Below are 26,788 nucleotides of genomic sequence, written 5' to 3' on the forward strand. Positions count from 1 at the left end.
CTCAAATGTAAGGATTTTGGGTAGAATATTTAACAGGTTTATCTAAGATACCTTAGCATTGGGTGCAGTAATTGAAAAAGGAAATGGTGGATACCATAGCATGTTAGTAGGCTATGCTTGGGTCATGTGCAAGTAGATGACATGCAGTAAAGGATAAAGTCAAAAATAAAACTAGAGGTCAGCCAGAGAAATCAAGGTCATGAGAAATAAAGACTTCCAGGATGAACATTTGGTCAAGAGGAGCTCGTCCACAGAGCACACTAGGCCACTGCCCCTCATAGAAAACATTAAAAAAATAACATGAAAGTCATTGCCAAATATCACAAAAACACAGGAATACATTTTTGCAACTACTCTCAGCAAATCAATGACATATATGCAGCACATAACAGTTTTACAGGAAGTATACAAAAACTTAATACATTAATTGATCAAATTTGCATTATTCAGTTAAACATTAAATTGTCTGACATTACATGTTTATAATTTTTGTATTTCAGATATTACAGGATAAAGCATACTTCTTGTTAGGTGCAATATAGTAAAATGTGCAATGTCCAAAGGGCCACTTAAATGTAAGAAAATTATGACTGCAGTTCATCCACTTTGTGTGGGCAAAAAGCTGTTTCTTAAATTACTACAAGAGTTGGTATTAAATCAATTAAGGGTGTTAAGATCTTTAGCCCAAAAGAGGAATAGCCTATAGAGATTAATTATAAGATTATACAGAAAACAGTATCCCACAGCTCACTGGCCTCAATGGTAAGCAGTATGTGAGTGCTTCTAGGCATTAGACTACTCTGCTTTAAATTAAAAAAAAATGTCATAAGAAGCCAGTACAAACTCACAGAGAAAATTGTGATTGCTAAATTTTTGTCTAAGAGTAAAAAGATTAAGATTTAAAAGGTTATGCACTGGCGTTTTATTTTTTTTTTTTACCTCTGTGCAGTATACTGGCATGGAGTTTAGTGCTACTGCTTTATGTCTTCATTGGCTTTCTGTTTATTTCCATGCCAGACCACGCACTGTGGTGAGTTTGCATATTTTTCTCATGCCCATATATTTTTATTTGGTTCTTTAGTATACTTTTACACCCATAAATTGCACATTTAGGTTAAATAGCAGATCAAAATTAGCCCAGTGTGTATGTGGGCATACATACTCTTCCAGAATTTGTTCATGCCTTGTACATATTTCTCCTGTGACACTGTACTGAACTAAAAAAAAAAAACATGGGTGGAAGGGTACTTCGTTTTCCATTTACAAAATGTTTATGCCTGTTCCTTTATGCCATTTGCAAACAGGCAGAAATTGTATTGTTGCAAGTGTTTGGCAAACGTTTTGGAAGGAAGGAATAAAACACAAACTGCTTCCTTCCTATCATCTGAGCTCCACCTAAGAAAAATGTTACTTGCCATTGAGATAAGATGGTGCTAATTCCAACTTTAAATTACCTTTACATAAGTAAAGCTAAAAGTAAAGCCGTGATACATTTTTGAGTATGAACTTCAAAAGAAAAAACACTACACTACTCATTATTCACCACTCATAATCTCTTTTCTTTAAGAAAAAAACGGCTTATAACCTTATAGTCAAGCCTGATGTGCAACATGTGCTATAGAAAAAGCTGAGTGAAGAAAAGGATGATTACAAAGCTAGAATAGAAAACAAACCTACTTATAATAACATGAAGGATGTCTGGAGTGGACTAAGTATAATTACAGGACTCAGGCAATCCAGGCCTCAGATGCTAGAATTGGATGTGGACAAAGCTAATGCCCTAAACCAATTTTTAATAGATTTTCCCTCCCACTGCCACCTTCTTCCAATGACCCTGCACCATTCCTACTACATCAACAACTCCTACCACGTTAACTGGAATGGCCAGTGACAAGTCCACCTCTGACCATCAGTGTGGACTGCCCATAACTAAGACTAAGTAAGGAGACAACTGAGGAAGCTGCACACAGGAAAAGCTGCAGGATGGAGTCAATCCTCGAGTTCTTAAGGCCTGTGCTGGCCAATATTGTGGGGTCCTCTATCACCTATTCAGTCAGTCCTTAAGGTCTCTGCTGTGGAAGGCATCCTGCATTATTCCTGTTCCAAAGAACACAGGTGCCTCTTCACCTAATGACTACAGACCAGTGGCACTTATCACATCGTGAAGACCTTTGAGAGGCTGGTCCTTATTTTCCAACCAAAAAAACTTTAGTTTAGACATTCACATTTCACATCTGCAAAATCATCTGCAATACAAGGTTTAGCGTCACGTTTGCAGAACTGTATGAGAATTGAAACTTCCCTGTTTCACTCATCACTAGATTCATGTCAGTCTCTATTATTTTGTTCCAAAGTAAATAATAAAATCAGATATTACATTCATTATTGTCCCTTTTCTTTATGTCTTTTAAGCAACAATAGTGTCAAAAGAAAATGTGGAGCTTTGATAGCTAAATTTGTTTTTAAAGGTTAATGGTACACTAGCCAATGCAGTTAGCACCATATCTCCAGGCCATAATTTAGGAGTGATTTACCAGCTAAGTGAACTTGCTTGGCAGATCATGTCTCCTGACCATGTTGGTTTTGTAAAGAAACAGGATAATGGCACTATGAGCACAGTTTTCACTGATCTATTGGCATACATTATACTTCAAAACTGGTAAATGAATGGAAGGAGTTTAATTCATTCTTATTCATCGAAAATGGACACAAACATGTAAGGGGTAAATTAAGGCCATGAACAGAAAATGTGTCAGAAACAAAATCTATCAGGACTGTAACACTATTAAGATTTTTGAGACATTGTTAAAGAAGTTTCTCTCAACACTTAAAATTAACAAATATATACAGATTGAATTTCCTCTAAATATAAAGACATAATATGCTCCCTGTCCTGTCCTCCTGCATATTTTACTGTTGCCTAGGGGCAACCTAACCATTTTTGTACATTTTTTGGCTTTTTCACTGTATTTAAACTGTAGCATCAGTTATGTTTATGTCAGGGCTTTCATAAAAAGTCTATCTAGTTGCAAATGCAAATTAAAGAATAGGAAAACTTCAAATATCAAGTTTTTATTCCCCACTATGTAATACATAGTCAAACTGCCACAAACCCTACCAATGTAATGTTTTTAGAGATGCATTATTTCCATTTATTAAATGTCTTGGTACTGCTGACTTTTTAGACACTGTGTTATATATTTAGTTCAATATTGTCTATGTTGCTATAGTTATGAATGATCATAAAACAAACAAAACCTTTTTTGGGGAGTAATTATTTTGATTTAACATTCAGAAGCATTTGGCAGTACACTGCAGAATTAATAATCCCTATTGTGCCTGAAAATGTTGACGTCTCTCTTAAGAATAACATGTTATTTGTGTAAAGTCATATTAGAAACATACACATTAGTAATTAGACTCAATTTGTGTTTTGTATATTATCTGCTTTCCTCAGCAATGGTTCTCAGGAGACTTTTGATCCATACTACAGTGAAAACTACAGTGAAAATTCGTCCATGTCCTTCAGGCAGTCTCGACACAGTTTGGCAACACTTTGTAGTGAGAGCGATCAGAGCAACGTTGGTGTGGAATTACTGCAAGAATACATGAACACTGTAAGTCATAAAGTGTATAAATTAAATTGTGTGGTGTCAAGAGTCCGATGTGGCAAATGAATATGAAGCAAAGATGAAAATAAGAAGAATGGAAGAGTTGATGTGTGTAGTTTATTTAAAACAGAATGAAATTCACATGGGCGGCATAGTGGCGGAGTGGTAGCACTACTGCCTCGCAGTTAGGGGACCCGGGTTTGCTTCCCGGGTCCTCCCTGCGTGGAGTTTTCATGTTCTCCCCGTGTCTGCGTGGGTTTCCTACCACAATCCAAAGACATGCAGGTTAGGTGGATTGGCGATTCTAAATTGGCCCTGGTGTGTGGGTGTATTTGTGTGTTTCCTGCGGTGGGTTGGCACCCTACCCAGGATTGGTCCGTGCCCTGTGTTGGCTGGGATTGGCTTCAGTAGACCCCCGTGACCCTGTGTTCGGATTCAGCGGGTTAGAAAATGGATGGATGGATGAAATTCACATAATGTTGAGATGTTGCTGTGAAGACAAGAAGAGTTTACAGAGTAAAAAAGTTTTTGGGTGATTTTATTTGTTACTTTTGTTCAAAATCACAACAGATTTTTTTTCTGATATAGGCTCCAGCAGACCCCCATGATCCTGTGTTAGGATATAGCAGGTTGGATAATGGATGGATGGATGGAAGCTGAGGAAAATAAAAAATGTTTAGTAAATAAAAGATTGAAATCGAGGAGAGTGAAAGAATGGGATTTATTGAGGATCAGTCAGCCTCACAAATACTGAGTGCATAACACATACAAAATTGTACAGTGAGTACAACATAAGACAGAAGTGCATTCAAAACGATATTTCATTGATTGATTAATCATAACATGCATAGATATGACAGTATATGTGGTATGATTAATTTAAAGGATTTTTCCTGGTGTGTTTAATTTTATTCCATGATTTATATCCTAAAACGGTAAACATATGGGCAGACTGTGGAATATATCAAGTTTCTTTTGATACAATTTTGCAGAGCACAATCCAGAGAATTTAATCAAAGTAGTTTTAAAAATCAACTCAATTTGGGGTTCTTCCAGATAGGTTTAAAGTGGAGAAGGACAAACAAACTGTGATAGCATTCACTACACTTTTGGCACGCAGACTTATTTTGCTAAACTGGAAGAATCCTAACTCTCCTCTTTTATGTCAGTGGGAAACCGATGTTCTATACTATTTGAAATTGGAAAAAATCAAGTACTCAGTTAAAGGATCTGTACAGATTTTTTTCAAAATATGGCATGATCTAATCAATAATATTTTAGAATAAGCTCTTAAAGCACCAAGGAAGCAATTATTTCTGTATTTCTTTTTCTTCTCCATTCATCTCTATTGGCTTATCAAACTTATCAATTTAGGTATGTTTACAAGCCTTAAGTTTTACTCCGTTGGCCTTGCTCTTTCTCTCAGGAGTGGGGGTCGACTTGTTCTCAATCCTACTTTTTGTAAAAATTGATTGATTTGTATGGAATGATTACAATAAAATTAATTAAAAAAAATCAACTCAATTTATTGAGAGGAGGTACAATTGGGGAAGAATAGCATATCTACTTCTAATGTGTTTAGCAGGCAAATTGTAATATAATGACATTCTGGTGAAGATCAGTTTATGCTGACTCAACAACCTTACAGGAGATAACACCGGTACATCAAAGAAATACTCCACCTAAAAACACTTCCCCTTCGTTGTTTGAACAAACTTATCTCATTTGTACAAGAGCATTTTCTGAAAGAATATTTTAACAATAGTTTACAACAACAACAACAACATTTATTTATATAGCACATTTTCATACAGATAATTTAGCTCAAAGTGTTTTACATAATAAAGAAAAGAGAAATAAAAGACAAAGTAAGAATTAGAATAAGACAACACTAATTAACATAGAATTAGAGTAAGGTCTGATGGCCAGGGAGGACAAAAAAAAACAAAAAAAACTCCAGACGGCTGGAGAGAAAAAAATAAAATCTGCAGGGGTTCCAGGCCATGAGATCACCCAGTCCCCTCTGGGCATTCTACCTAACATAATTAAAACAGACCACTTTGTATTTAGGGTTCTTGTGGAAGGGCTTGATGATGGTGGTCATGTAGACTTCTGGCTTTTAATCCATCAATGTAGGAACATCATGGTGCTTTGATTAGGTGGTTGTGGCGCAGATCGCCACCACAGAAAACCGGGAAAAGAAACAGAAGAGAGAGTAGGGGTTAGTATAGATTCTAGAGCCACCATGAATAGTTATTATAATGAATTGAATATACAGAGTATCAGGATTAAATGAAGGTGAAGTTATCAGAAAGCCATGTTAAAGTAATGTGTTTTCAGCAGTGTTTTAAAGTGCTCCACTGTATTAGCCTGGCGAATTCCTATTGGCAGGCTATTCCAGATTTTAGGTGCATAGCAGCAGAAGGCCGCCTCACCACTTCTTTTAAGTTTTGTTCTTGGAATTCTAAGGAGACACTCATTTGAAGATCTAAGGTTACGTTTTGGAATATAGGGTGTCAGACATTCCGATGTATAAGATGGAGCGAGATTATTTAAGGCTTTGTAAACTATAAGCAGTATTTTAAAGTCAATCCTGAATCACACAGGTAGCCAGTGTAGTGACATCAAAACTGGAGAAATGTGCCCAGATTTTCTTTTCCTAGGACTCTAGCAGCTGCATTCTGCACTCGTTGCAAACAATTTATGTCTTTTTTTGGGTAGTCCTGAGAGGAGTGCGTTACAATAATGTAGACGACTGAAAACAAAAGTGTGAACTAATTTTTTTTAGCATTTTTCGATGATATAAGAGGTCTAACTTTTGCTATGTTTCTTAAGTGAAAAAATGTTGTCCTAGTGGTCTGATTAATATGCGATTTAAAATTCAGGTTACAATCAACAGTTACCTCTAAGTTCTTTACCTCTTGACTTTTAATCCTAATGCAATCAAGTTTATTTCTAATAATTTCATTGTCTCCATTGTCTCCGCCAATCACTAAAATTTCTGTTTTCTCTTTATTTAGCCTGAGAAAATTACTATTCATCTAATTAGAAACACAAGTAAGACATTGTGCTAGTGAAACAACAGTGTCTTGGTCATCAGGTGCAATTGATAAATACAGCTGAGTGTCATCAGCATAGCTGTGGTAATTCATGTTGTACCCCAAGATAATCTGACCTAACGAAAGCATGTAGATTGAGAAGAGCAGTGGACCCAGGATAGAGCCTTTAGCCAAAATATATGTGTTTTGGACATTCTTAGCATATTACTGGTCACCTGACATTTGGATTATGTGACACGTGATTTAAATTTTTTTTCATGGGCATTTTGGCATAATTTACTGTTTTCTGAACTTGGTCTCCATCAAAGCCTGTTTTATTAGGAATTTTCTGATCTTCTTTCTCCATGAAAATATGAGATTAAAAGCTTTTCCCAACCATTACAGATGTAAAACAAGATGCCTGAAGAGGGGGCCTGAGTTGCCTCGAACGCTTGCATATTGTAATCTTTTTAGTTAGCCAATAAAAGGTGTCGTTTTGCTTCACTTCTCACTACATTCATAATGGCTAACACAGTACAACACCTTAGTACTACAAGTATGATGATGACAATGTGTTGATAGGATGTACTGTATATCTGCAGAGATCATGCTAACATAGATGATTTGCTAAGTGTGTGTCAGCGTGCAATGTTAAAAAAAATGGAAATCATCTCAAATTATCACAGACACCCATTACACACACAACTTAATTTCCATGAATTAAGGAGGATAGTCGCTTTAAAACCCCATACAAAATGCTCCAGAAATTCCTTTCTTCCCAGAGCCATACATCTTTTTAATAAGAAATATCAGAGATAATAATACAATTCCAGAAATGTAGATCTTTCATGTGTATTTTGTAACAATGTTAATTAAAAATACACTATCAAACTGCTAAAAGAAGCTAGCAAAGGGTCAGTTTTTCAAATGATGCATATATTTTAGAATTTCTGTGTCAGTTTTAAACCTGTCTTGTCTCTACTTGTTTTATTTCATTTGTCTGTAATTGGATGCCTCAAAGAAGGCACATTTCATGTTTTCTGGTGTAAACGCGACAACAAAAAAAACATTAATCTTGATTGAAAAGAATATGCAAGCTTTGCACAGACATCAACCAAGTACAGGTTTCAGGTGCCCATCCCAAACCCAATCTAAATGTATGCACCAAAAACACATTTTAACATTACATGATAAGAATGGCACATTATCACCTATATGCAAGATGTGTATATATAAAATATATATATATATTTCAAGAGAAATCAGTTATTAAAAATACTAAAAATAATCATACTTTACACTTTTCAAGCTGTTGATCAGACTAAAAAGATTATTCTACATTTTTTAATAAAAGAAAAGGCCATGCAAGTTTTACAGTTTTGCATAATAGGCATACCTAGTCCTGGATCACTGTTTATTTTGTTCCAGGCTCAGCTTATTTGAGCTTCATTACTTGTCTTACCTGAATTTGATTCTCCTCAGCCTTTATGTACTGCAGACGTGTTGAGTCTGAGAGCTTGCAGCAATATCCTGAGACTTAAGTCCCCACTAAAGTCATTTTGATTTTAGGATGAAAGTCTATGTCCTGATCTTCATGAAGCATTTGACAAGAGAGTTTCATAACCATCAAAATAGTTGAAATAACCACTCAAAATGTTGACGTCATTCACTGGCAGTCTCACTTCACCTAAGCCTGTTTTGCCTGCCTGCCAGGTAATCAATAAATCTGTCAATTTTTGCATCAACTGAAATTCATCATAGTAGAATAATGCCAAGGTCATTTAATATCAGCAATAACATCAATCTGTAATCACTAATTTCATTTCATTAAACATTTTTTTAAATTTAAATTTTACTAAGTGTTACATAGGATAAATCATTATAAACTTTAAAACATAAATAGTGTAACATTTAAAAAGAGGAATGATGTCTACATAACATCTTTTCTGCGCATACAGCAAATACTGTATGCTTATCAGCTAGAAATAGAAACAAGCTTATTCCAACCGAAAAAGGCAATTTATACACACCATTTTAATCTGTACTCAAACCCCAAAAAACAGCGACTAAAATTATGTGTTAATATATAAATGTTCAAAAAGGAAGTAATTTAAATATTTTACAATGTTTAAGACAAACTATATAAAAATGCTAAACACAATGGCAATCAATTTGCCTTTTTAGTGGTAAATGGCCTGTATTTGATATAGCGCCTACTAGAGTTCAAGAACCCCCCTAGGCGCTTCACAACACAACAGTCATTCACATGCTGGTGATGATAAGCTACTTTGTTGCCACAGCTGCCCTGGGGTGCACTGACAGAGGCGAGGCTGCCGAACACTGACGCCACCAATCCTTCCGACCACCAGCAGGCAAGGTAGGTTAAGTGTCTTGCCCAAGGACACAACAGCTGCATTCTTAGCCGGGAGCCAGGATCAAACCTGCGACCCTCCGATTGCTGGACAACCCGCTCTACTGACTGAGCTACTGGTGCCCTAGTGTTGAGGTCATGTTTTTTATACTGACACTTATTTAATTAATCTGGATTAGAATGAGTTTTAGTGCACAGGTTGAAAAAGCTTTAGTTTTTGCAATACTTATAAAACACTTAAAATCATCAACAACTCTTCACATTTAGGTCACAACCTTTTTGAACTTCTCCCATTGGCAAGGCATAGTAGACTAAACTATGCCAAAACAAGTGAATAAAGGAATAGTTTCTTTCCACAGGCCATCAGACTCATAAATGGTTTATTTTGCTGTCTTGTTCATTCAACCACTTCACCCCCACCCCAAGTATCTTGAAATATTTTTAACATAAATCTAAAGCTTAATTCAGTATTTCTTGCACTGTCTTAAACATTGTTTGCATATGTTTACATTTTTTGTCTTGTATTTATCTCAGGTGCATACTTATTGTGTGCATGTTTGTCATGTCATATTTGAAGAATCGTCCAAAAAAAACTGTGACCATACTTGGCCAATAAATGTGATTCTGAATTTGATTCTGAATGTGAAAATAAACTGCAGCTGAAGGCATCTAAAAAGCACGACTTCCATCTAGTGTGAGTAATGAAAAATTACAGTACAGTATACCTTAATGTATTCATTTTAATACAGTAAATAAAGAGGGATATCTTCAGCTCTTCAGTAACCATTACACAAACAAAAATATTTAATCCTAGCATCTGATATGCTGAGTATAATGAGTCTAAAACTACTTTATTAATTTTAAATAGATTTTAGTTATACTATGCAAACAAATACACCAAAAGATTCCAAATAAAGCTTATGCGTTATAACACATGTCCATAGTGTACATTAATTTAATAATACTAAGCCATCAAATGTTTCCATTACATGAACAGAATCCGCCAACCACTTTGCATCTCTTCAGCTCGCATTGTGAAGGAGAGGGATGAACACACACTAAGGAGAAGCAGATGGATCAGCTACTGTCTTGCTGCTGCCGCCGCCGAGCTGCATGTTCTGCGTGTTGCGCTGCAAGTTGATCATTTAAAAGCCTGTGCAGCAGTTGTCATTTTGTCTCACTGCCTTGTCTTGCGGGACGTTAAAGTGTCTCTCGCGGGACGTTAAAGTGCCTCCGAGAAATTCACGTATCATCTCCTTCCACGATTTTTTTTTTTAATAATAGATATTTATATAGTAAAATGAAGCAAACAACAAAGATTCGTGGGCTAGGGTCTCACATTATGCCCCATTTAATTTTGATGTCCCTAGGACGAAAATGTACTATACAAAAAATCTGCTTAATCTTCAGAGGCTCAAAGCACTGTGATCCTCAGGAGCTGGTCCGTAATTGAACAGTGACTCTAGGTTATACTATATATATATGCCTGGGGGGAAAATGTGATTCATCATACCAGGCACCATTCTTCCATTGCTTCATTGTCCACATCTGATGCACACAAATGCGGATTGCAGTTGCTTTCAGTGGTGGACTGGTGTCTTCATGGGCACTCTCACCCATCTGTGGCTATACAGCCCGGTATATAGCAAGCTGTGATGCACTGTGTGATCTGACAGTTTTCTCTCAAGATCAGCATTAAGTTTTTCAGTAGTTCTTCAGTAGTTCTTCTGTGGGATCAAACCAGATGGGCTAACCCTCACTCCCCACACGCATCAATGAGCCTTGGACACCCATGACTCTGTTGTCAGTTCACTGATTGACCTTCCTTGGTAGGGACTAGCCACTGCATACCAGCAATACCTCACAAGACCAGCCATTTTAGAGATACTCTAACCAGTCATCCCTTATCAAAGCCACACTTTTGCCAATTGTTCCTGCATTAAACACGTCACCTTCAAGATTATTCACTTGCTGCCTAATATATTGTGGTCCATGGCCGGTTTTTCATTCCGGCCAATACCCCCAGGCCGTCAGATGGAGCTCTCCCTGTAGCATGGAGGTGCCCTGGATACCAGCAGGGAATCATGGACTATGGAGTTTTCCCCAACAAACCTGCTGGATACCCCAAGGGCCAACAAAGGATGCTACAGGAAGGCTTAGAGAGTCATATGTGCCCTATAACCTGGAAGTGCGTCATAGGCAAAGCGACAGCAGAAATGATGTACTTCTGGGATGAAGAAAAGGACTTTTTATCTGACCCGGAAGTGATTAGGAATCACATGGACTGGGGATTAGAGCACTTCCTTGTCAAGGACTATAAAGGACTGTGGGAGATCCTAGACAATTGAGCTGAGTTGGGAGGCAGGGTGGCTAAGCGTCTGGGAGTGGAGGATTGTGATTTGATTTGTATTGTTGAGTTTGGGGAGTGGAGGGTGCTTTGTGCACATTATTATTATAATAAATAATAATTCTGGACTTTTACCTGGTGTCTGACAAGTGGTCTGAGGGTTCAAGGGGACAACAAAACCCTAATCTGTCACAATATCCAACCTCTTAGCAGGTGCCATTGTAACAAGACAATCAATATCATTCACTTGATTTGTCAGCAGTTAATGTTGTGGCTCAATGGTATAGTGGATGACATTGCTGCGTAACAGATCCAGCGTCCTGTATTTGAACCTCACGTACAGTTATTTGTCAGAGTGGAGTTTGCACATTATTCCTGTGTTTGCATGGGTTTTTCATTTTCCACTGACATCCCAAAGATGAGCATGTTAAGTTGATTAATGTTTCCAAATTAGCCCCATGTGATTGTGGGTGTTGTCCTTTCCATTTTGGATCACATGACGCCACTGGTAGAGGATTCAGTACTCTGCAAATCGGAGATGGAACAGAAGCAAGTGCAAATACAATTAAATGAAAACTTTAAAACTGTAATGCTTTGTGACAGGAATATTATGTCAAACAATCAACCCAGTTACAATGTCAAGGTCAATGAAGATGTTGTTTAACAATAATTTATGAAATAATGAAGGTTATCTGCTAAGTAAAATGAATTTTAAATAAATACAGGATGAGCATCACTAATCCAAAATTCCTGGCACCAGAAGTGTTTGTATTTTGAACAGTTTCGAAGACAGACAGAAAAGAGAGACAGAGACACACATGTTGACAACTGCATCTACTTGGCTCTACACATTTGAGAAGTGCCTCTGTCTGCTACGATATCTGTGTGTCATTTTGACGATTGCATCATTATATGGCATAACAACAGCAAATACAGTTTAGATAAGCATTGTTGTCTATGGAAATACTGTATTCTGGCATGGCATGTTTGATTTTTCTTTGAAACAGTACTGTTGACCATCTTACGTTTTATGTTTAGACATGTAGTCAGAAGTTGGATTTTGTGCACCCTCGTGTGTGCTTCTACTTGTGTTGTTGGGCACAATTACTGATTTGGGTGTTTTGAGTACTGAAATCTACATTTCCTTTGAGGCTTTATTATCATCTCTTTTAACAAGGTAATTTCACAGGGTGTGACTCATCATTTATTTCAAATGCATATTTTACAATTCACTTTTTCACAAATATAGCTGCAATTCATCCAACCTTACATCAACTCCCACACTATTGCCTTAACCAAACAGCAGTAGTTTTGGTTTCAGATTTTGGAATTTCAGATTAATGATGCACAACATTTGCATGTATACTAGAAACCATGTATGCATACTACAAACAAATCTATAAAAAGTCAGCTTAGGGAATACACTCATTTAAACACCTTGAACTGAAAAACAATTGACAGATTTAAGCAGTTTTCCCCCACATATTACCAGCAGACTACACACAGGAATTCCACCTAACCTGCTTTTCTAGTTTAGGGATATTGTGGGTGCAAGGTGGAAACAATGCTTAGATGGTGAACCAGTCCATCCCACAGAACACTCACTCATATTTGCCTAAATGAAATGAAATGAAAAATCTACACTTTGGCCTGAAACTTTAATTATTAATGCAAAGACATTACTGGCTTATGTACTGTATTTAAAGAAGTATGTAAAAGTACCATAATCAATCCCTAAGGCTTTTACTGCCAGTGCCTTTCTATTTCTGATCTTTAATTTATATTAGCATATTTATTTATAGAAATGATAATAACATGACTCTATACATCACTTTTATCTTAAAAGTCAAGACAGATTTTAGACTAATTTAGTTATATAAAATTAGTCAGAGGAAACTATGAAGAAAGAATATTCCACTGAGGATAATCTTTGACCTTTACATCATTCTCATAAATTGTTTTGCTTGTAGTGGAAAAAATTATTTTTAAAATGATATGAAAGAAATTGGATGAAGAGTGGCATTCTTAAAGAGATACATTATGAGAGCCTCTAATGTTTATAGCAAATTAACAGAGGTAAAGAGGACACTCAAAGTGTCAGATACTTTGTTTTAGTTATTAGAGCCAAATTCATCTATACAAACACAAGGAGGCAGATATGATGACTTTATAGGCATCCATTTCCTGAACTCTTTTAATTTATTTTAAAGGTCAAAAAAAGACAGCATTCAATTCAAGGCAGGAGCCAGCCCTGCACAGGGTGCTTGGGTATCACTCTGCACATGAACATATAGTATAGACCCACAATCCCAAGTGCTGGGACAAGTTGTAGTCACCAGTCTACCTGCTGTGTCTTATAGATCTGAACTGGAATACCTGGAGAAAAACATTTGCAAACATGTAGAGAATATGTGCATTCCACACATACAGTGATGAGTCTGGAGTTCAAACTCCATCTCTTTGAGCTGTGAGGCAGCAACATCACTGCACCATTATAATGTGACAATTATAACTGTTTTACTTCTCATTGATGATTGCAATATATGCAGTTAAATAAGAAAATATTATGCAACCATCCCTATGTTTACAATATCAAAGAGTATCAAAACTCATATGCCAGTCATTAACTACTCCTAGTTTTTTAGAAGTCAAAAGGCAGATCTCAAAGAACATTGCTTTCTGTTAAAAGACTAGAGCTTTCTGCAAGAGTTTCACTACATGCATCCATCGATTTTCCAAATCCGCTTATCCAGGGAAGCTGTATTCTATCCCAGCAAGCACTGGGCACATTGCAGAAACACTAACTGAACAGGGAGCCAGCGCAATGCAGCTTGAATACACACACACACACACACACAGACAAATCAGGAGCAAATGTAGCATCACCAGTCCACCTGACATGCATATCTTTAGACTGTGGGTAGAAACCAGGCACCTGGAGGGAGAACATGTAAACTCCACACAGGAGCACCCATGACATGAACCCTACCTCATTACTGTGATGCAGCAGTACTGCCATTATACCTCCTTCAATGCAAGAATGCTCATTACATAAAAGCAATGAACTGCATAAAATCTGTTAGAAGATTTCCCAAAATGTTAGAGTATATGAAAACTGATTACATTTATTTCAGGAATAAAAGAGTTCATTTTTATTGTAGCTTCCTGTGTCTTGCTTTGACACATTGCCTCAGATGTATTGACCTTACCAATGGGGAGAAAGTTTGCACTCTGTTGTATTCATAAGAATTACTTATAATTATTTTGAAATCCCTTTAATACATTTTTTGTGGTCCAGTCTCCTTTTTTTTGTTGTCTAGAAAACCCCCCACATATGACATGGCATTCAACTCATTTTAAAGTCTAGTTATGCAGACATTGAGCTTTTTGGGGTTCCACCCTATTTTTGGCCTTCTATACCTGAAAAGCACACATTTTTAGGCCATATTTTGTGCTGGAAATTAAACCTTTATAATTAAGAGTAAACCAATAGGTGTCTTCATGAAAAATGATCAGAAAGATGTGAAGTTGTGCGTGCCACATAAACCGAACCCAGGGGTTCACCTTTTAATGAGCTACGAGGGGTCAAGGTTACTCCTTTTCACAAAACTTGTGGATTGGTAATATAGGCATGAGGAGTATCATTTTATGCAGTTTTGAGTTTGGTGATTACGAATATGATAAAAGTTTTAATATTTGATTCTGTACCTGTGGTACAAGTTTTCTAATAGCCACTCTCAGAATGTTTTAAACAATTTCAAGATCAATGATTTTTGATTCTTTACTGTGGGTCTAGCCCTCTATAGACCTTCACCGGAGTGTGAAAAATTCTATATTTCTGCTGCAATTGAGAATATTTAGACTGTAAACATTTACATTGAAGCACACATTTTAATATTTGACCCAAGTCCATTCATGCATCCATTATCCAACCCGATATATCCTAACTACAGGGTCATGGGGGTCTGCTGGGCCAATCCCAGCCAACACAGGGCACAAGGCAAGAAACAAACCCCGGGCAGGACGCCAGCCCACTGCAGGGCACACACACACACACCAAGCACATACTAGGGACAATTTAACATCGCCTATGAACCTACCCTGCATGTCTTTGGACTGTGGGAGGAAACCGGAGCACCCGGAGGAAACCCGAACAGACACGGGGAGAACATGCAAACTCCACGCAGGGAGGACTCAGGAATCAAATCCGGGTCTCCTTACTGCGAGGCAGCAGCGCTACCACTGCGCCACCGTGCCGCCCTATGTCCCAAGCATTCTTGTTTATTATGTACTTCTACTTCATTAAAGTTCATTATGTTTCTTATGAATACCCCGAAATAGGGCCGCTTATGCTAATTCACACTTTTTTTTTGTTTAAACGTTTGTTCAATGACTATTTTTTTTAAATTGCCCATTACATTAACATTTTAGCGCCTAAGTTCTTTTTGAGAGACAACTACTGTTTTGTATTGGGTGCTAAAATCCTATTTCATTGCTTAAACATTACTGCTTACCTTTAAGAACTCAATATTGGCAGCTACATCAGTCATCGCATTCACACAAGATTGCTTGTGAGTAAAGCTGTTTTTCAGGGTGGGTGAATCTGGTTCATTTTTTGAACTTATTTCAACAGCTGCTCTTCTAGCTTCCACTCCAACTCCTCTACCACCTACCCATGGTTTCTGTGTTGGCACGTTCCTCCCTTAGTAATACAACCCGATTAGACAATTCCCAGTTATTCAAATATGCCAACCCAGAATACAAATATTGACCCAATCTAGATGCTTGGCTTTGCACAATTGAGACAACGCCTTTCTGTGTCAATTGTAGCAACAAAGCATTTACATTTTATTTGATAACTGTGTCAATGATAACTGGTCTGTTCTTATGTGCCTTACCTACTTTTAGTAACATTCATAGTCATCAAATCCTAAGTGATTTGTAGAAGTAAGTCCATTTGAGAAAAAGTTAAGGACACATTTGCCTATTCTTGTTACACATAGTCAAATACAATTTAACTTATTTGTAATATTTTTATTTAGCAGATATTTAGGTCACAATGTAACATAATCAGGAATTTTGTCAGGAGTTTTGCCAGTTGTTCTTTTTTTAAACTGGGGGTCTCTGTCCCCTGCTCACTTCGCTAGCCTACCCACGTGTTTGGTTTACCGGATATACAATTTAAAGAGATTGTAATTGTCATTGGAATTGTTAAATATGCATTATTTTCACTTTTACTTTAAAAACTTTTGTAAAAACAATACTTGTCCTTTATTTCTGGCCCCAGACGTGGTTACATCTTTTTCTCACAGGATGTATAACGCTGTTCACTTTGTGAAGGGGGTTGGCTGAACACACGTTAAGGAGATCTGTAGTCTTTCTGCTGCTGGCGAGCTGCCTGTTCTGCTTGTCGCATGTCGTTGTTTTAAGAGCTGGGAGCATATGATGCGTGTCTGCCAAAAGCAATCCAACAACTGCTAGGTTAAATGTCTGTGGACTTGTTTTAAATGATGGATCACTGCCTTGTCTCGCATGGCATTGTAAAAACAATACTTGTCCATTATTTCCGGCCCCGGGCGTGGTTAAATCTCTTTCTCGCGGGACGTATAACGTTGCTTGCGTTGTAAAGGGGGGGCAGCTGCTGTTGCACTGCCCATCGATCATTTTAAAGCCTGTACAGCCACTGTCCTTTTTGCCACTTTGTGTCTCTGCTGCTCGAGATGTGAAGGGGGGGTTAGGGTGGCTGAACGCACGCAAGGAGAAGTGGTCAGATCTTCTGCTGCGAGCTGTGTGTTTTGCTTGTTGCTTGTCATTGTTTTAAGAGCTGGGAGCAAGTTAAACTGTCTGTCGTGGGACTTCAAATTGTCTTCTGAGAAGATCACGTCTCGTCTCCCTAGTCTGCCTCCCCAAGATTTTTTTTTTATAATAGAGAGATGTATATGCTTAACTGTAACTTTTTGTACAAGTCAACAAACTTTCTTTCTTTTATGGCTGTCATTTGTGACTAACTGTATTCTTACTGTAATAGAATGCCATGCAGCTTTAAATACGGTTGTAAATGTTTCAAATCCCTGACGCAGTTCAAATCCCATTACCACAACTGTCTGGAAATAGAATGGCTTTTGCTCTGGAGGCTTTTCTCTTCTTCTTTTATAATCTACAGTCAGAAGGTGTATACCAAGGGTTATTGGATGGGAGACTGTCTTTTTAAATAAGGCCTTATATAAATAATGTACAATAAATGTGAGACCATATGCATATTTTAAATTAGAGAGGACTGACACTTAGAAGAATTCCTCAGACAGATGAAGAGATTATAATATGTGGCTAAACTCTCATCATCCTACAAAACAGAAAGTAATATTCTATGTGTCACATTTCATCAAGCTTCACTATAGCTTACCCAGAAGGATGCCATCTAGAATTCTATAAACTGAGGCAATGGCCCTTGCTGAAGGCTGTCTACATATATACTGCACAGCAGTGCGAGTTCTGCACATGGAGTTGACGTGCCATTTGATTCTGTATAATGATTAACAATATAAAAATTATTTTTCAAAATAAATAAGATCTATGAAAAATCATGATAAAAGACAACTTTAAAAATTAAAATGATTTAAAGTAATCAATGATATGACAGGACACAAAAAAGACATTTCAAGTGAAACGAGGGGTATGTGTAGAAGTGCAAGGACAGAGTCGGTGTAAACAAACTTTGCACTAATATCCATTCATAGAGATCCATTACAAAACAATGTAAAAAATAAAACCATGTTTATTGCAGAGAGCTTCCATAAAAAGCCACACTTCCCCCTGGGGACAATTAAAGTTAGATGGCCTGATACAGTTTATCCCAGCAGTCCAGTCACTGGTGCACCATGGTACTATGATCTCTGGTTTTAGACAATATCTACAAACTCATTCAAGTGTTTGCTTCCAGCACTCCCCATTTACCATCCATATGTTTCTTAGAACTTTCCTCCTTTTCTGACAGGGTGGCACAGTTTCTAAGAGATTTAAGCACTGCATTTTTCCTTCTTTTAAAATCATATTATATTCTGTCCAAATTGACAAAGTAGCAGATTCTTTGTTTAGCAGATTTAACACAACATTTGACTATTGGGTTAGTCCTGTGCACTGAAAATGTTTATTCTAAAATAAACAGAAGCAAAACTAATCCTTCTACAAGGAAACATGTATGGTAGCAAACGTTTTAATTCCTAAACTATTCCAGATTGTCAAATTGATTAACTGTTGACTTCTGATCACAGATGTTATTCTTGTACATTACCCAAATATTCACACAGGCAGAATATTTTGCTTTGAATGGACATGAATGATTAATTTGATTCATTTTGTATTTTCTTGTTAGCTGAGAAGCAAGCTTACTCCACCAGAAATTCAACACTTTGCTCTCCTTTTGCGTGAATACAGAATGGGGGCACCCATTGAGGATTACTGTTCAGAACTCCTCCGGCTCTATGGTGAGAAGAGGAAATTCCTTCTGTTGGGTAAGATATTAAAATAAATGCATCATCAAAATGTTACAAGTTGAATCATTTACTGTATATTTAAAAAAAAGAGATGTAAGAATGCTCACAGGACAGCAAGAAGCAATGCATGTCAAATTGATCAATAAAAATATTAATGCGAAACGCTAGACAAAGACGCACTGTACTCAGTGTGAGTTACATGTTTTAACCTTTGACACTATGTCTTAACAATCAATGCATTGACCACCTGAATAACTGCCTATCCTGTCAATGTTTATGACCCCATATCATTGTTATCTTGAGCAGTCCATAGTCCATAACAGTCCAAACAAATGACCTTTAGCTGAGCATGTTGCAAATCAATGGGTTAAAGTAAAGTACTGAGACAAATGCCACTAATTAATTAAATGATGTAGTTCAACACAAGAAACAAGCAAAAGCTGTTCTTTTTTGGGGATTGTGTGCATCTTAAACTAATGATATGCAACTGGTCCTCATGTTGCGACAATTTCTAGCATACAGTGCTTAGAGAGTTAATATACTTGTAAAAATAAAGAATATGCCTGAAGAATAAAGTACAATACAAAAGAAATAAATCTGGCTTGCTTCTATTTACAAGTTTATACATTTTCAAAATATATTTTAAAGCTAGCTTCATTCCAATGACCATTCAGGGATGGAACTAACATAAACGTAACTACAGTACATCACTTTCAAACTGATAATTACTAAAAGTAACAACCCATGAATCATTTCATTTTTTCACCTAATTAATCCAGACCAGGGTTACAGCTAGCAAAGGGTGCAAAGGAGGAATAAACCCTGGACAGGACACCAGTCCACCTCAGGGAGAACACACACATACCCATACGGCCAATTTAGTGCTGCCAGTACACCTAACCTGCATGTCTCTGGACAGTGGGAGGAAACCACAGCACTCAGAGGAAGCCCATGCAGACATGGGGAGAACATGTCAACTCTGTGAAGGGAGAACATGAACTTTGGGCTCTTTACTGAGAAACAGCAGCACCATGCACAATTCAATTCAAGAGTCAGAGAAGAATTAAAATAAAGATAGATCTTTTGAGTTTTTTAAGGTAGTAGGCCAGTCTTTTCATTTTTTTGGTGGTGGGGATGGAGTTTTTTTTTTGGTCTGGTTCTCCATCTTTCTTCAGTTTAGATTTAAGTATTCAAAGTACTAGGCATTGATAACATCATGATTGTATACCCCATGCACAGTCATAATACACAACAGACGTGCATACAGTTGGTCATGTCTTAGCTACATGCTTAAAAGTTACAGCTGCAAGTATCGCTGAGCGATATGGCAAACAATAAAACCTGGATTATTTAAAATTTGTAGATTTCATTAAATATATTAAAATATAAATTGATTCTTGAAAAAAACACAAAATTAGTGGGTTGTCCTCATTTTGCAAACTGAAAAAGGAAATCTTGCACTTTTTTGTGCAGTTTATTTTTATATTTGCAGCCACAACTCCACTTCCTTGTGGCCTCCACATTCCTTTCACAAACCTTATAGGGACCGTTCCTTAAACTCTGCAGTTTTCTTTACAACTTTCTTTGTTTGCAGCTCTCACTTCTGTTCATTATACCTTAGACATGTCTTCTGCTATCCCACCAGTGACTTTTTAAAATTTCTTTTCCTTTTCTTCAAACATATAACTTAGCTTGTAGAGTATACTGTATACCAGCTAGCTTCTTCACTCTGTTATAACTGCAGGCCTCAAGAGTTGGACGCCTATACTGTACTGGGGTCCATTACTTGAAGTAACACTCTGATAGTCCTCTGAGCACCAACTAAAGACAGCCTGCTTGCTGTTCTTCCCTCCAGAGTCTAGTCATACCTGCAGGCTAAGAAGACATGATGGACAGATCTGGCATATTCTTCATTCCTCATCCCCAGACAAAGCACGCTCTACTCTTACTGTAATTTCGATGTATAACTGCGTATAAAACAGGGAATACGCCTTGTGCGGTCCATGCTGAAGCAGGGTGAAGAACACTCTGGAGCAGTTGGTTGGGGACACGCCTTATCTTTGTTCTGACTCACACTAGTTAAATTCTGCTGTTTCTGTTTTAAGTGCTGAAATAAATCAGATGGGCTGTCACTTGTAACTTCTGTGTTTTGTTTACAAACTTTACATTTGAATTTAGTTTGTATAACATCAAGTCTTTCTTATCAAAACCAATTCCACACAACTGACATAACTTCACAGTCTTTCTTTGGAACAAACTCATTCATAAAAGAAGCACTACTCATCATATTCTATGCATGATCTGTTGCTGGCTGACTGCATAAGAACAATAAAAACCATGTAATAATATCTTTATAAAGGCAGTCACTAAACCCTCAGTGTTCGACATGGATTGGGTTAAGCCCATTTAGAAAGCACATAAATTATTATGAATGCATATTTCTATACAAAAACTTTACTCATTTGATATGAAGTCACTGACAAAAATACAGAAAAAGGACCTCTTAGCTTTAGATGTGATGGAGGTGCAACTGTTACTATTTTACTCACAATATGTTGTTGGCAAACGGTACAATACTGACAAAATGACCGTAAGCAGAGCACTTTGGACTTGATGGCCAGTCTCTTGTTTAGTTTGGGCTTTGGCATTTACAGTGTAGTGCCTAGATGACATAATCATTTTGCACACCTGTTTCTGTGACCACCACACATGTACAGTAAGAACATATGATTGGTCATATATTTCTGGTACCATGCTTGTGAACTGGGACTGTCTGTTTTAAGCAGAGTACTTTGCTGGTGCTTTATATTTAAACAATTTGCTTGTCTTTTTTGTAAGGGTCTCCTGAGCACACCCTGTCATGTTGTACTCCCAAAAACACCCAAAACTTTTCACATAAATGCTTACACATGGTGAAGTTGTAAGCTGCCTATGGTGCAATTACATTGGTCCAGTTAGCCAGGAATTTTTACATAAATACTATGGTACAATACACATAATATTCTCAAACCTGCTTGAACCAATACAGCGTCATAGATTCTGAGCCTATCCTAGTAATATCAGGCACAAGACAGAAATGAGCGCTGTATTGCACATACAACATGAGTTTGGAATTGTCAGTTAACTCTAAAAAAGTCACATATTTGGGAGGTGGGAGGAAAGCCAAAGTATCCACAAACAAAAGTAGACATGGGGAAATTTGTGAATTCCACACAAACAGTGACTGAGTGTGGTATTTGAATCCAGGATGTTGACCTGTGAGACAACAGTGCTAACTACTGCATTACCCATGCTGCCCAGTGAGATATTAATAAATTAAAAATACAGTTAGCAGTCTGTGGCCTATTCTCATTTTCTGACATATTTCATTCATAGATTATCTTCTTCTTTTTCTTTAAGAATTGTGCTTTAAAGGTCAGCTAATAAATATAAAAAGCAAATAAAGATGAATTAAAAGCAGAGGTTTGAGATTCTCTTATTAAATATGAAGCTTAATAAAAGGCAGAAATGGACCATTGGACACACTGGTCCCATAGGACAAGGTGTGAGAAATTTGCACTAAAAGTCTAAAGACTTGTTAATAAAACTACACCCAGCTTGATGGCAGTATGAACAGCTCTGACTGCCACATACAGTACGAGTATGTGTGCAACAGGCATAGCAAACTATGCAGAGTCATAGCACATTATCATATCATTTAATTCCAGTATTTAATTAAACTGTGTTAATTGTTCTGATTTTTTGGGTTGCCTGTTTAATTCTAATTTACAGATGATTTTCAACACTTATTTCATTATTTTTTATCTCTACTCAGTTAAATCATTTTATGATTTAAGAATTTGGCCTACTTTCAATTCTGAGCCGCAGCTTTGTTCATTTCTGTGCATGTGCTTAGAGACGACTATTTTGTAATTTGCATATCAATAGGGACACTGTTAAAATGATTACTTATTGGCCAAAAATACTGCACTTCAAAAGTATAGGCTATGTTCATTTCATTTTCAGATTTTAACTATGTAATAAAACTGAAAGGGTTAATTACAATAAAAATAATATCCTGTGGTGGAATTAAATTTTAAAAATCCATATTTTCAGGGATTCCATCTTATAAGCTGCTTTGTTTTGGACAAGATTGCAGGAAATGTAGAATCAGAAGTTGCGAGTTAGAAATGACCCATGAACAGGATGTTTGTCCATAATATGGAAAGGCCACAAACAAACATAAATACACTCTCACAAGGGCTCCGTTTATGGTTGCCAGTCAGTCTTAATAGAACATCTATCTAAGGTTATGGGGAAACCCAAGTTCCACATAAAACCTGTTTAACCTTTACAGACATTTGGGAATTAAACCAGAAACCAGGCCTGTTGCTAGAGGGTCCATCTGTAGTTAATATGGTGGTAATTATAAACATCAAAGTATTAACATGCTGAGTGGTCCAGGTCTATTTTTACTTATCTATCAGCCCTTAACAAAGATTTTTACAGGTTATTGTAATCATTATTATCTTGTCTACCAATTGTAAATTGATTTGCTTCTGTGCTGAATTTCTCTGAGTCCTGGGTTTGGAAGATATACTTCAAATGGTAATGCAGTAACAGAGCCACAAGTCTTCACATTTATTGAAGCTACTGTATATACTAATATGAATAAAATAAATCAGGCACCCATTTTAACCTGTCTTTTTCTGTTTGTCAGTGTAAATCATTTATTTAACTTTGTAACTTAAATGTGCAAGCTGTATGCTATTTATTTCTGCAGTAGTGTAAAATATTGCAATAACCTGCTTTATATAAATCACAATGTGTTACATTTCTCATTTGTAAAAGCGCTGCTTCTTACAGAGAGATGAATATTGGCAGGCAAAAATGTTTATGTTTTTGATCTAATGAGACATTTTGTTTATTTTATTTTTATTTTAGTAGATGCTGGGTTATGTGTTATATATTCTAAACTGAGACATGTGTTGTTGGATTAACAGCCAAAACTAGTGAGCCATGAATAGTGCTAGACAGAACCCCAAAAAAGAGAAAGGAACCCGCATTGGCAGGGACATGAAACATCCTTTCAGTTCAGAAAGTAGGACATCACCAGGGTACAGTGGCACATCCTATTTATGGAGAGCGAGTGTGTCTGAAGTTATTGCTTTTAGGACACAGAGTGGTAAAAATGGACAAACCTCAGAGTTGATAGATGGCCACTTAAATGAGACTTTGTGCTCAGGAGAACAAGAATAACTGGTCCCAATAGCGAGAGGTCAGACGAAAAGTTTCAAGAGCTTCCAGAAACTGTTCTTAATCCCAGAACTAACACTTTATTCATGTGCTATGGGAATCAAAATTTGCAAATGTGATGTCTCACCTTCCAATGTGATGTTTTAGGAGAAATGCAAGTTTGTTGTAATTTTTTTTGGTTTGCACAAAGTTAAGATGTGAGATTTCTTTTTTTGTGAAAAGCATTAAGCACGTATCACATCACCCCCAATACAATTTGGGCAAATAAAATGAAATTTCTGCCTATGTTATTATTATTATTTTTTTACATCATTGAAAAACCTGAAGGGTTACATTTTCATCACAACTGAGCAAATTGGTTAGCATTGGCTCCTATGAACTCTCCCATACGGAGTTACCATTTTGAAAGGCAGTCACATGAATTTTTTTAATGGAAAACTTATATTTCTTTATTCATTCATATCCTGAGTTTCTTATGCTCAATAAATGTCCCACTTCATGTGCCCTAAATTCATCACAACTCTGTACACGCTACAATTTTACAACTACTACTACTGCATTTTGCAATAATTTTAGTGGTATGTTTAAGCAAAAGAACACTGAATGAGAAATAATCAGCCTAAATGCTGGCTTGTAACCAGATGCATTTTTTTGTTTCTCATTGTGACAGGTATGAGGCCCTTCATCCCCGACAATGATGTGGGGATGTTTGAAAGTTTCCTTGAAAGTATTGGGATCCGGGAAGGTGGAATCTTGACAGATAGCTTTGGCCGAATTAAACGCAGCATGAGCAACACTTCTGCCTCAGCAGTGCGAAGTTACGACAGCTGGTCATTACACTCAGAATCTGAAAACTTCAACAGAATGATCACAGACATCACACATGACATTGAAGCTTTGGGCTGTGAAGAAGAAGATGACATTGAAGAAGAGGATAATTATTTGTAATGGTGACTTTTGTATCCACACAAAACATAAAAAGCATCATTGTGAGCAAAAAAATAAAAAATAAAACAAAAGCATGTTGTTCAGGCCTAGAGAGGCTATGAAGCAAAATCCAACTCTTTTGTGCAGGAGACAATAAGTTCTTTGATAATGTTTTCTGCCCTGAATTCAAGTTTGCAAAACAACCAATACAATTTTTGACTCCCAGCATCTTTACCAGTTTAGTGTAAACCAGGGGTTTGCAAAGTCATTCCTGGAGGGCCACAGTGGCTGCAGGTTTTTGTTCCAACCCAATTGCTTAATAAAAATCACTTATTGCTCTATAAACACTTCTGCTTCATTTTAGTTGTCTCCCTCACTAAGATTTTGAACCCTTATTGCTTATTTAAGTCTTAAACAGCTGCATTCTTGGTTTTTAATTGCTCCTTATTAGCAATAAGATGCAAATGACAAAAGAAACCAACAGTTATCCATTTTGCTTGTTCACTTTTACACCTGTGTGTATTTATCGTGCACTATTTGGCTTAATTAAATACTTGGAAGGAAAGAGAAGCGAAAAAAGTTAAGGGTTGAGAATTACCCATCCGTTTTACACTTCAAAGTATTTGGATGATATCCTTAGAATGGAAAAAAAATTCTAGGATATGAGAATGACTTGACATAGCAGAGTTAAAGCACTAACAAGCCATGAAATGTAATTATTGGCAAGGATTGTTTTCTAATTAAGCAACTGGGTTGGAACAAAAACCCCGCAGCCACTGCGGCCCTCCAGGAATGACTTTGCACACCCCTGGTGTAAACTGATAGGGAGTCTGGCCTCTGAAGCTATGTTCTCAACTATTCTGAGCCGAAGATAAAGATTTCCATACAGTAACCTTAATTCATATCTTCAATCCCTTTTGCCATCATTCTTGAAGAATGAAAGGAGACGACAACATCTTGGCTTTCTCCAGCACAGAATATTGCTCAGCATTAACTTCAGTTTTGTTTATTTTGTACTGAAGGGAAAGCATCAATTTTATTTGACTTATGGTGTGAATCAATCCATTTTTCCTTTACAAACACCAGAGAAAGGGGTCTTTTAACTCTTCACTGATGAAGTAATTAGGTCCCGAGAAATTGGGACAGAACCATTTTACCAAGAAAAAAAAATGAATGAATTTTGTGACCAAATAGATTTTGCCAAACTGAAATAATTTTTGAAGCATGAAAATAAAAAGAGCATTATTGTTGTCACAATACATGAATGGGTGAAATAGTGTTACTTTCACAAGGTGTGCTCATGCTAGTGGATTTGAAGCAGGTCTCGCTTTAGGAGAGGGGCAATGAAAGCTGAACCTCATGCCATACACTTCCTCTTAAATGACAAATGGTAGTCTGAGAATTGCTGGGGGATGAAATGTCATTGAACATCTGGAGCTGAATAAAATCACAAATAACAAGAGAAATCAGCATCCTAATTATTATGCCTATTTTAGTAGCAATAATTGTAAGGCAGGAAGTAGCACCGGATGGCATACTTTTTCATCACACTCACCACATTACATCATTTTCCAAGCCTGCTTAATTCTGAGGAGGGTCATGGGGGGCTGGAGCCTATCGCAGCAAGCATAGGGTGCAGGGCAGGTACAATCTCTAGACAGGGCCCCAAAAAACAATTTTATTTTGTTGTTATCAACATTTACAACATTTGACAAAGTGATCTTAATGTACATTTGAAATTAAATTGAAATTAAATTTCATCACAC

The 26,788-nt window shown here is 36.9% G+C and overlaps 1 protein-coding gene across 2 annotated transcripts in view; it reads left to right on the top strand.

The window, feature by feature from the left end:
* Window positions 1-25,350, top strand: part of ccm2l (CCM2 like scaffold protein) — a 69,710-nt gene extending 44,360 nt beyond the window's left edge. For both annotated transcript variants that reach the window (XM_039735838.1, XM_039735839.1), the window contains 3 exons: window positions 3,458-3,617; window positions 18,740-18,878; window positions 24,766-25,350. In XM_039735838.1, coding sequence (XP_039591772.1) covers window positions 3,458-3,617; window positions 18,740-18,878; window positions 24,766-25,043 — 577 coding nt within the window. In that variant the 3' untranslated portion in view covers window positions 25,044-25,350. The remainder of the gene's footprint in view (window positions 1-3,457; window positions 3,618-18,739; window positions 18,879-24,765) is intronic.
* The last annotated feature ends 1,438 nt before the right edge of the window (window positions 25,351-26,788 follow it).

This window comes from Polypterus senegalus, chromosome 14, assembly GCF_016835505.1.
Source record: "Polypterus senegalus isolate Bchr_013 chromosome 14, ASM1683550v1, whole genome shotgun sequence".
In the NCBI taxonomy this organism is placed as follows: domain Eukaryota; kingdom Metazoa; phylum Chordata; class Cladistia; order Polypteriformes; family Polypteridae; genus Polypterus; species Polypterus senegalus.